This window comes from Gastrolobium bilobum, unplaced genomic scaffold (genome assembly GCF_033153095.1).
Source record: "Gastrolobium bilobum isolate Gb01-03AN ecotype WA unplaced genomic scaffold, APGP_CSIRO_Gbil_v1 utg46476, whole genome shotgun sequence".
NCBI lineage: Eukaryota > Viridiplantae > Streptophyta > Magnoliopsida > Fabales > Fabaceae > Gastrolobium > Gastrolobium bilobum.
In genome coordinates this window covers 92272-105091 of record NW_026897649.1, presented here as the reverse complement: position 1 = coordinate 105091, position 12820 = coordinate 92272, and the positions used below count along the sequence as shown (strand labels likewise).

General features: G+C 35.3%; 1 protein-coding gene across 1 annotated transcript; it reads right to left on the bottom strand.

Annotated features, from left to right (window-relative positions):
- Positions 1-1757: 1757 nt before the first annotated feature.
- On the bottom strand, positions 1758-11345 carry LOC133308968 (auxin response factor 9-like). The gene is made up of 13 exons (XM_061509695.1): positions 11254-11345; positions 11039-11166; positions 10772-10867; positions 10289-10345; positions 10034-10186; positions 9702-9780; positions 9516-9606; positions 9211-9384; positions 8999-9118; positions 8857-8929; positions 8509-8662; positions 8036-8417; positions 1758-1980 (listed from the first exon to the last, which is right to left on the bottom strand). Exons 1-13 carry the CDS (start codon positions 11285-11287, stop codon positions 1758-1760), a joined length of 1764 nt encoding a protein of 587 aa, XP_061365679.1. The 5' UTR covers positions 11288-11345.
- Positions 11346-12820: the final 1475 nt, after the last annotated feature.

The following is a 12820-nucleotide window of genomic DNA, read 5'->3' as shown; positions in this document are numbered from 1 at the left end:
CAAGCGCACAGAAGCACGCTCAAGCGCCCAAGAAGACACGAATTCACCATCGAGGAGCACGCTCAAGCGGCCAATAGCGCGCTTGAGCGCCCAGCCACGCATCAGACAACAAATATTTAATGAGATTTGCTAAGATTTTCCAACGGATACCGGATTGTGATACCCGGAACTAAAGCGGAAACATATCAACCTTGATTCATGGAAGATTGAAGCAGGATTATAACAAGATTCAAAGTCAAAAATCTGTCACCAATCTACAAGATCTTAAAGGCAAAAAGGAAACAATTATAAAATCAACTACAAATCTGATACGGATACGGTGGGAGATGCAATGAAGGATGTGGCTTTGAAGATTATAAATAGGGAGCTGAGGGTCAGACCAATTCACCAATTCACAAGTCTAGAGAATTACATAGAGACCTGGAGGAGGAATCCTGTTGAGGAGCGCTGGAACACTGAGGAACCAAGTCAACATCACACCAATGGAGGCTTGGGGTTCTCTTTTATTTATTATTGTTTTTCAATTCAGTATGCTAGGCTAGTCCTTTATGTAGTTAGGGGTAGATGGAACCCAATTGAATATTTATGTTTCTGAATTAAATTGTCTCTGAATTCTTCTCTTTTTTATAATTGAATAAATTTATCTGTCTTTAATGCTTTCTATAAGTTTGCTCCTTATAGAATGATTTTGGGGAATTGTATGACAATAGGGATGTTGGTGCATGAATCCTGATTAGATAAATTTATCATAATCCTTGTGATCTAGGGATAGACATAGGGTAATTGTGCAATCTTGGAATTCTTGATCTTAATGCATGTTTCCTTGGGGAATAACCGGGGAACTAAGGTTCTTCTGAGATCACATAGATTTAGGGTAACAAGGAATTGAACCTTAATTAACTTAGAAAGAATTGATTGGCAATATATTAAGAACAGATTCTTGACAGTTTAATCCATAACATATTGAGGATATTGGGGGAAGTCGAAACCTTAACTACGCTTGTTTTAATTCGTAATCAATCATCATCTTTTTCAATTGTCTTTTTAATTCTGAATTTTCTTTAATTGAATGCTATTACTTGTTTTTAATTTTAAATTCTTCAGTTACAAATTCTCTCAAATCCAATTCTTGATTGTCCAACTAAAACGCGATTAGTGAACTAGTGCTTGAAAATCCGATCCTCGTGGGAATGATCTCGTACTCCGGTACACTTTATTACTTTATGACCGGTGCACTTGCCGAGTCGCAACACTTATACAACAGGATCCCTTCATACATCAAAATGATGTATAACTTAATCAGGCCTAGGAGGATAGGATTAGGCCTGATAAGGGGTTGATGTATTAACCAATGTAATTATCAAGAATTAATATATTATTTTAATATTAGTATATTAAAATAAAAAATAAATTTTAATATAAATGTTTATAATATTGGAGATTTTTATTTTTATAAAAATCAATATATTTTTTGGACACACCGATCAACATATTTCTATAAAAAAATAATATCATCTGATATATTTGGAAGAATTATGTAAATTCATTATTAAAAGGTATTCTTAACAAAAATATTTATTTTTAACCTATCTAGTATTATACAATGTATTACCAAACATTGGATGATATATCTTATACAATATATTATCTTATACAATATCATGTCAAACACTAGATAATATTGAAATTTAATCAGGCCTTATACAATCATACCTTATATTATCAGGCCTTATTAACTAAAACTATATATCAGAAATTCAGGACGGGCCAGAATACTCGTTTGAATATGAATTTGTCGTTCTGTCAGTGCTTTTGTCAGAACTGTCCGTTAATAATGGCCATGAGCATTTTGCATCACTTATCTTCTCTTTGCCTCGGAATGGCTTATATGAGTTGTCGTGCCCACAATTCTTTATCTCATTATCTGTTCTTTCAAGCCAGCTTTCTACATTCGAACACTGGACGCTGTTTAAGTCAGCACTGCAATTCAATATGAATAGATCAAACAAAATAATTCATATTAATGATTCCAATTGGAAGGGGGTTTAATTACATTTATGGGTTTAGTGTTTGTCCTTTTAAAGGACACATAGTTATGTAATTTTAAGTGAAAGAAAGATATAGACAATAGAAATCATGGGAGAGAAAGTGAATGATTTTTTTTTTAATTTAAATTTTAAATAAAAAATACTAGGTTGTCTTTCTCTCTCTTAAAATGACACCATTATATGTCCTTTAAAAGGACAGACATTTTTTTCTATATTTACTGGGTGAAATTCCAAGATAATGAATTTTTTAAAAAAATGACATGTTTGGTTCGTAGGGATAAATTTTCAGTGCTCTTAACATACTTTACCTATTCATAATTAAATAAGAAAATAAATCATGAAATGTAAAGAAATAAAAATCTAAAAAAAGTTGTCTTTTAAAAATTGAAGAGTTCTACTAAGGTTTTGGTTTATGTGCCCATGCACTCCGCCGTCGATCCAGAGTTGATCTCCAATGAGTAGGTTGATAACCTTCAAAGAAGCACGAAGAAATATAAAAGCACTGGTGACTCTTTTTCGAATGAGCAGTCCTTAGTCCAAAGGTAGGAGGATTGGATGGACGCTCAAGCAAGCTTTAAGGAAACCTCTTGAGACACAATGGAGAATAGGACTCAGGAGAAGATAATGAGAATGAAAACATTGACGAGATGGAAGAGGAGGAAAAAGGTTCAAATGGTCAGGAAAGCTCGTTAGAGGCTCATGAATTCATTCTAGAGACTAGAAAAAATGGAAGGATTAACTTTAAGCTTACAGACGAATTTAAGAAGAAAGCCTGGAAACCCTTGAAGCAAACTCAATTAGTTAAACTGCTTGGGAAGAGATTGTTGTTCAATTTCATGAAGAAAAGGTTGGAAAATATGTGGGCCAGAGAAGGAAATGTTTTTGTTACAGATATTGAAAATGACTATTATATGGTGGAATTCGAACAACAAAAGGATATAAACTTTGCTTTGATGGAAGACCCTTATCACCTAGCCATCAAAGCTTGGTGCCAAACTTCGAATAGTATCCTGGGTTTCCTATAGAGTATATAAATACCTCTTTGATGAGAAGTATGGGAAACTGGTTGGGAAGATTTGTCAAATTGGATGCAGTAACCACAAACCTGGCAAAGGGTAAATTTGCAAGAATTTGTGTTGAGTTGGACCTTAGCCAGCCATTAAAAGCAGAATATTTCATTAATGGCCGTTACAAGTAGGTGGAATACGAAAGACTTCACATGATTTGTTATATGTGCGAAAAATACGGTCACAGAATTGATGTTTGTCCAACATCTGTGCCGATGCTAGTTTAGTAGTCGCAAAAGAGGTTAGCAACTCGAAAGAAATGAATCCTTCCCAGGAACTTGAGAGCGATATGGATGAGGACTCAAATTCGCACTATGGCCCATGGATGGTTGTTTCTGGGGCAAAAAAAGGAAAAAAAATTGGCTGGTAAGGCAAATATCGACTGAGGTAAGGGGAAAAGGAAAGTCATAGTAAGTTGAAGTCAGTGCCGAGGGTCTCTGGTGGTCAACCCGCAGAGAGCAAGCATGAGAGTACGGCCCAGGATAGCTCAGTAGAGGTAGAAAAGTGTGGTAATGGAACTCAGATTGCAGAAGTGAAGAGAGGCTCCATGAAGAGAAATGAAGCAAAGGAAAAAGTTAGGGTTATTGAAACCGCTAACGAATTTAAGCTGGTAAGGGGAGGAAGTTTGAGTGGTAAAGATCATCAAAGGAATGATATGATGATTATGGTAAATAACCCGAGGGTGCCTCATAACTCTTACAAATATAAGGATGTCTCTTGTCTTGTAGCTGATATCAAGCCTATTGCTTCCTCATTGTCGAATATCAAGGGCCCTAAAGACATTCCTTCTGATCAGGTCCTTGCCAAGTTAGCTCTAGGTGAGGCTCTTAAGGAAGTGTCTTTGACATTATGTGAACCCAAACCACCTAATCCTGGTGCGCATGGAACAATGGAAGGCTCTGATATGACACTTGATGTAGATGAGGACATAGTGATGGGTAGCTTATCGCAGGAACAAGGCCATCCTGCAACCACTTCCATGGTGTCTTAATGTCTTTGCTTTTACGGAATTCTAGGTGCACAACTAAACCCAAGATTGCTCGAACTCTGAAAATGATGGTGGTGAAACATGTTGTTGATATTGTGGTTTTGATGGAGACTCGGTGTCAGAGCGACAAAAGTAGGCCTATTATAAGAAAGCTTAATTTTGATAAAGTCATTTTTGAAGAAGCGGATGGTTACTCTGGTGGAATATGGGTGTTATGGGACTAAAAAAAAGTTAGAGTTGAGTCTATGGCTCAGTCAAATCAATTTATTCACATGTGACTTGAGTTTGCTTCTCGAAGTAGGTCTTTTTGTACTGCCGTGTATGCTAATCCAAGGGAGGACCTGAGACATGGGATGTGGGATGACGTAAAGCTGCTTCGGCAATCCATCAATGGCCCTTGGTTATTAGCTGGTGATTTCAATGATATAAAAAGTAGCAACGAGAAAGTTGGGGGAACACGCTCTGATGTTGCGAAGTGCCATAGATTTGGAGCATTCCTGGATGATTGTAAGGTGGAAGATAATATGTGGTCAAAGTCAAACTTTTCTTGACAAGGTCTTAAGTGGAATCAGTTGGAAAGGGTTTTGAAAAAACTTGATAGGGCATGTGCAAATGTTACCTGGAGGTTGCAATTCATAAATTCAGAAGTAAGAGCACTACCCAACATTAAGTCAAACCATAATCTTTTGCTTGTCAAGTTGGATGTGCAACACAAGGCTTGGCAGGTGAGCCTTTTAGATTTCTTGCTGCGTGGATGGACCATCCTAACTTTACGGATTTCATGCATGATAAGTGGAATAACGAGAATGATTTAAACCAAATGATTAGCGAATTCACTCTGCTCCTTAAATAGTAAAATAAATTAGTCTTTGGTGATATAAATAGAAGAAAGGATTTTTTAACTAATAAGATAACAGAGTTGCATGAGGAAAGGTGCTTTTGGACTCCCAAAGGTTGCTGGATATCTGGGTGGAGCCTTCCCTTGGAATTCATTTTCTGTACTTAGCTAATATTTCTTCAGTTGGTCGGCCTCGTGCCTTGATGACAACACCATTTTTTTGGCAGACTACCTCAAGCGAGCTCGCCAGTCTCCTTCGTGTCCAGATCTAGTCTCACTGATCAGTGGGTCCACTTCGGTCAGTCCTCTTCGACATTCCAATCTTTTACTGGTACCTACATTTTCCTTCGGGTAATAATTACTTTCGTAGATTGGGGATTTTTCATGTTCCTAGAGGTTATAACCCATTTTCCAATGGCTCAACCGTTTAAAGTTCCGGTGGCCTCTCCAATATGAATGTACCGTCCATCATGACGAAAAAGTTGACCGGATCTAGTACTTTAAAGTCTTGGTATACCTTTGCTAAGATTTGGTTTAAAAGACAAGGATATTTGAATCATCTCACCACAAAGCATGCATATGTTCCCAAGGCACAACAAAACTGAATGGAAGAGGGTTGATGCTCAACACTTAAGTATCCTTAGGAAATCCATTGATCCAGACATCCCTAGTCTATTTATTCCTTTTGAGACCTGTTATGAGGTATGGAAGGAAGTCGAAAATTGCTACACAAATGACATCCAATAACTATATTGTTTTGTCTCTCGTATAATGCAATTGCGCAAATCACTACACCATCCAATGGAGATTTATCTTGCCAAAAACACGATCTTTGATACAAGAGTTTTCTGCTTTGTGTCCTCTACTACAGATCTATCCAAGCAAGAGAAACAACATGAATTCTTCTTTTTAGTTTTTACTCCACCAGAGGAGTTAGATGTTGTTCACCAATAGATTTGGACTAGTGCTGATACTCTTAATCTGTGTTGTTGTGCTCATGCTCTAAATTTGATTGTTAATGATGGTTTGAAAGAGGTTGACACTTCAATTGTAAAAGTGTAGGAAAGTATTAAATATGTGAGGGGTTCACAGGGTAGGAAAGAATTTTTTTTGAGTATGTTACTCAGAGTTCACTTGTTTCTAAGAAGAGTTTGAGGCAAGATGTTCCTATTAGGTGGAATTCTACATTTATCATGCTTAATGATGCTTTGTATTATAAACGTGCTTTTGCACATTTTAGATTGACTACATTGTCCATCTATAGAAGAATGAGAAAAGATTGAAAGATCAACAAGTTTCTTATTGTTTTTCATGATATTACTTATATATTCTCTGGCACTAAGTATGCAACAGCAAATCTCTACTTTCCCTTGGTATTTAAAGCACACTTGACATTACACAATACTTTGCAAAGTGATGATGACTATATTAGGGAGATGGCTTCAAAGACGTTCAATAAATTTAATAAGTATTACTCTGAATATAGTACTATTTTGGCCATAGCATGCATTTTGGACCCTAAGTATATGATGAATTTTATTGAATGGTATTAGGGAAAGTTGTTTGAAGAAACTTCTGCAATCTAAGAAATGGAAATGGTGAAGAGGCAATTGTTTAAATTGTTTAATGAGTATGCAATGTATGGAGCTGACCCTTCTTCAATAACTTCCTCAACACAACACACAGGTGGGGCAACCACTGATCCTAGCTTAGCTTCATTCTTAAAGGTTGTTGATTATGTCTTGAGTGTAAGTTGATCTTTTGTTTTATCGCTTTCTATTTTATTTGTTGCTTTGCTTCTTTTTTAACTCTAACTTGGCTTCATTTGTGTTTCGGTTTTTTTTGTTTAATTTTATTAGGGATTCATGTCTTTTAATGAGGTAATTGTTCCTCTAAAGTCACAACTTGAGCTATACATAAAGGAGCCAAGGGTTGATGCAAAACTCAAATTAGATGTATTAGCATATTGGAAGGATAACCAATTCAGGTATCGACAAGTTGCTTCAATGGCCAGAGATATCTTTAGCATACTCATCTATAGTGTTGCTTCTGAAAGTGCCTTCAGTGTTGGGGGAAGAGTTCCAGACCAATATAGAAGTTCTCACACATGATGTAGTGGAGACTTTAATTTGCACTAGAGATTGGCTTTATGTAGCCATTGGTAATATTTTTATCTTATTTATGGTTGTAGATGTTTTTTTGGCTATATAATTTATGGGAAATTATTCTCTCATGTGATAGTAGAGAGTTATCTTATGTTGTAGATACATCGACAAACATGCCTTTTAAATTTTTATTTTTTATTTTTTAACACATGGTGGGACCCACCATATGTTGGGTCTATGACATGAGAGAAGTATCTCCTACAACATGAGATTAGATGCTCCCATATTTTATTGCTCTAATTATTTTTGTTACTTGTTTTATAATAGATGATGAAATTGTACTATAGAAGATTTAACTGAAGACTTAATGGAGGACTTGATGGTGGAGCAATCAAGAAATGAACTTGATTCATAAACTAGTGTTTAATGAAATTTGTGATCAATTTAGAATATTTATTGTCTAATTTTATTTTGATGAGTTTGTACTTTGCACTAGCCATGAGGTTGATGATGGTAATATGAAATTACGAGGTTGATGACACTTGTAATATTCTCTTTTGGATTACTTATGAGGTTGTTGATGTTTTTTTTAGGTTGATGACAAGTTAATGAATTTATGCTATTTTAATTGAGATTTAAGGAATTTGGTGAATGTTATTTTCTCATTTTAATTGATTGTCCATTTTATTACTTGTATATGAATTATAGTTTACTTGTTTATTTTAGGGTTTTTTTTTAAAAAAATATTTTTTTTATTAAATTTTTTTTCGTGTAATGTAATGTCGACCCACGACCCACAACGGGTCATATATGAGTTCGAGTTTTTGACCCGTCAACATATACATGTTGTGTGCGGGTTAAACGATTTCGTGTTTGTGTCATATGCGTGTTGTGTCAACTCGTTTTAGACACAGATTTCCACAATCTCAACTCTAAGCTTTTTAAGCTTGTAAGAAAAGATTGCCATAAAAAGGGATAAGTAACCAAACCATGTAACCTGGACTCCACAGCTGACATAGCCTTCGGTGGTAATAACTCTGGGTACATTTCCTGCATGTGTTGATGCCTTTTCTACAGCAGGTGAGTTCCTGGAATGATCAATAGCCTTGATTCCAAACAATTGATAACTTGTAGCAGTCTCGACTTTCTTCTCCTTATCAACTTGGTCAACAAGCACATGATCGTTGTTCAATCTAGATGACTGAGGATTTGAAACAGGCCAAGCTGAGACACTCTCGCTATCATCCGTTGTGTCCTGATTCAAATGAGAAGGAGAACTAGAATTGGGAGAAGATAGCCAACTTCCTTCTATTGTATCCCTTAATATAGTGTTGCTGTTGCTTTTACTATTCATATCAGCCGATGTTATGTCTAGTTCGAAAGTGGAATGTAGAGTGTCAAACAAAACCAATAACTTGATCAATATAAGAAATGGAAGGAGTTATTAGAAATGATTCCTCACCAACATCTGGAACTTCACTGGGTGGTCGAGGCCTTTTAGTCTTTACAACTGTAGGTTGAATCGAGGGTGTCGAAGCAGAAGCCACAAAAGGTTCTATCTCCCATGGTGAAACCCTATCATGTCTTGTAACAGCTGCAGCTTCATCCCATTGAACCTGGGAAAAAAATGAATAACATATGATAACCGAAAATAAAATGATTAACTTCGGAGTCAATGATTAACTTTCTCAGTACCACTTTTCGGAGGAGTTTAAAGTCTTAATCTTGAACCCGTCCCGAATCGGATTACTACGAAACAATGAATCGATTGAAATATTTCAAAAAAAAAAAAGATGACAAAATAAAATACCTTAAGTGATCGCCATTTTGAATCTACCCAATAAGGAGAAATATCTTCTACTCCAACTACGGTACCGGAAAATCTTATCAACCATGTATTAGAACAGCTATGAAAAGGTCGCAAAACAAACTACTGTGATAAATTTTACTACCTTTTGTCAGTCTCAGTGAAATCATCTCCCTCAAACCTCATCTTGAACCTCATGCCAACACTAAACTTATTGTTGATAGCCTCCAAGTACCTGTTCACGCTTATGATGAACTGGCTCGTCCTAAGCAAACAAAAGCTCATGTCAACAAATCATGTACTAATTTATTTATCATTAACACATTTTCTAGTTCTTGAAATAAGTAAAAATTCTACCTTGGCTTATAATATGCTACAAAAAGAGCCTGAGTTGAAACAGCATGAGAGGCAGTTGCAAGAACTCCTAGAATTCGTAGGTGCATGCTCTGACTGGAAATCACAGATGACGGCATGCTACTTGGCTGACGAGCAAGACGCCTCACTCCAACGCGTAATTCCCCGTTGTCCCCTCTATATACACAAGATCTTAGTTAAAGTAAATCTTTTACAGCAAAATATATACATTCTTACATGAATTTACAGTAGAAATCTTCGAACTATATGAATGAAACTAAGGATGGAAAAAAAAAATGAATGTTTACCTCAAAAACACAAAGGTATCTCCAGCAACTAATCTCTTGGAAGTCACAAAAGTACTCCATCCAGTCGTGAGTAAGTGTCTGCGTGGCTGAACTGATAAAAAAGAAACACAAGTTCAAGGGAAAATCATTAGGCGATTCCAAAGTTAAATCACAAGGACTGAAATGAAAACTTCTCATGTCCATTACCTCTAAATATATGCTTAAAGTGCCATTTATAACCGTGAAGATCCTTGGCGACCAATTCTTGAGTTGGTTGAGACATGTCCTATTCCAAACATTATTTTCAAACATAAACAAGGGCCTAAGGTAATTTGGGAATAAAGGGAAAACCCGACTTGCGAGAGTAAAAGTGAAAATCAATTGTACACGGTCTTATCCTTGCAGTTTTGTAAAGAGACTGTTTTCCAGATGTGATCTTCCTTTCACAAGAAGCAATCTTACCACTCCAATGCTCGAACTGGTAATTTGGGAATGGAAACCCAAAAGGAATTCAATAAAAACGAAATAGAAAGTATTACCAAAGCAGGAAGGCATTCTGTGGCATGTTTCATGCGAACAGAGAAGCTACCACGCCTTCTGCTATCCGAAGCAGTTAAGACCTTGCAGAATGAGTGAAATGTTGCCCTCGGAGGTTCAGCAGTGCACGGATCAGGGCTTGTAGGCTCAGCTTGCTAACACATTTGTTCCATTAGAATCTAAACCAACGGGGCAAAAGAATCTTAAGGTTGACCACGAAAACTATTGAAAGTCAAAAGGGGCAACTACATCCTTACATTAGATTCTGGCACCAAAGTAATCTGTGCATAAACCTCATCTGTTTCTTGTTCAGCCTAAAACATACCAAAATTCAGTGTAAGCTTTTGTTTACTCCCAACAACAAAATCACATAATATATTAGTGGATAAATTCACACCAAATTGTACATAGAAACACCAAAATCAAGGTGATCGTTTGACCATCTTCTCAGCAACAACTGCCCAAACAAACCCAACTAGTGAGTGTGGGGTGAGAGAATCTTTGTATGCAGTCTTATACTTCCTAGTCAAGTTTAATTGGGGAGTGGTTTTTTATGTGGTTAATGAGAAGATGGTCAAAGGATCATCTTGGTTTGGTGTTTCTATGTACAAATTTTTGGTATGAAATTATCAATTAACATATTATGTGATTTTTGTTGGGGGATTTTTCATTTTTCTTTTATATAATTATTTAAAAAAAAAATAGAAATGAAGGGTGATTATTAAAGAGAAAAGATTTACCATTAAATGGACATTCCCGACGCGACAAAGGATCTTTGTGGGAAGTTTCAACGGAGGAATACTCTGATTCAGTTCTTGATTTTCGCACACCTCAAACTACATAAACAACAACAACAAAAATTAATTAAAAAATAATAAATAAATAAAAAATCCAGCATAACCAAGATTACCCAACAATTCCATTTTCACAACATAAAAGCAAAAAATTTCTGCCAAGGAAAGAAAAAAAGAGAAATTTTTGCAAAAGGGAATGAAATGAAAACTCACTTGCTCGGTGTGTCCTTGAGGGAAATAGAAGACCCTCTGGCCAACACGAGGAACATCGACAGGCAGTGGACCCGCACAGGCCTTCCATAGCGGCTCATACAGCTCATCCTCACCGGAACAAACCACCCCTTTACAAAAAAAAAAGAATCACAATCAGCCTGCGGTTAACCACAAAAAAGAGAAACCTCAGATTCTCAGAAACATTCGATTCCCACCTTCAGCGAAAACATTTGACCCATGATTCAACATCGTTCAACACAAGTCAACAAACTCAAAAACCCAAAAAAAAAAAAAGATAATTGTCGCTTCGTCACGCTTTAGTAACCAATCTGAATCCTCCTCATTCGCCACAACAAAAAACAAAACCGTTTATATTGAACAACGAGATCCCTGAGCAGGGGAAACAGTGTATAACGTAAAAGCAATAACAACAACACCAAGCAAATGAAGCAATCCTCCTCTGAAAACGGTTACAGACAGGAGCAGTTTCATTAACAACTCGCGTTCTCTGTCTCTTTTTTTTGTATAGTCCAGGAAATTAAACAAAACAAAGAAGGCTTAAACACATAAACTAGACCAGCGAACACGGTGTCGCTACACAGACTTTATAGAGACATCCTGGAGGAGGTTCGTGAAAGACTTGCACTGCGAAGGAAAAACTGTACGAGTATGGAAAAGGAAACTGAGTTACTCGGTTCCAAATAAATAAATAAAATAAATAGCAACACTACCGGGTGTCGTTGTCGTTGTCAGTGTCGTTGTCATTGTTTTTTAAATATTCCCCATTGTTTTTTCTATATAAATAAGCACATCTTTCTATACAAATTAGTTTTTAAAGACTAAGGTTCTGTTTCATTCATATCCTCAAAAACAGTTTTTAAAACAAAAACTAAAAAAATTTGTTTGAAAATGATTGTTTTGTAAAATGTTTTCCAAAACAATGATTTTTTTTTTTTGACTTCGTGCTAGTCATTTTAAATGACATAAGTTATGTTAGATAGATACAGAAAATAGAAATTATGAGAGAGAGAAAGTGGATAATTTTTTTTTAATTTAAAATTTAAATAAAAAAAATTTATTCTATATCTATCTCTCTTAAAATGACATAACTTCATGTCATTTAAAATGACAAACACTTTTACCTTCTTTTTTAATTTTAAAAAACTAGAAAACCAAAATAACCTCCCGATGTTCTCCTGCGGTGTTTTTGGTTTTTTTGTTTAGGCGGTGGCAATTTCATAAATATCAAGATTCATTAATATATTAGAACTCAAAACAACTACTTTACAGTGGCATTTTTGTAATTCTAAAACTTCATTAATGGCATTTTTGTAAATAATTATAACTTTTTTATAACTTGAATTTAACTACACTCAAACAAGTTTGTTTTTGTTTTTTTACTCCCAAAATCAGTTTTTAAAATGGAAAAAATTTGTCATTTTAAAAGACATAAAGTTATGTCATTTAAAAAGAGAGACAACCACATAATAATATTTTTTTATTTAAAATTTAAATTAAAAAAACCACCCACTTTCTCTATCATGATTTTCATTTTTTGTGTCTATCTCTCTTCTAAAATGACATAACTTATGTAATTTAAAATGACAAACATCAAACCCTTTTAGAATTCATATTTAAAACAGTTTTTGAAAACAAAAAAATTAAAACACTTTCAAACACACCATAAATTTTTGTGGGGATGTATTACTTATTATATATTTTTTTATCACTTTTTACTATTAATTTTATTATTGTTGAATCAAAATTAAATCAACGGCTTTC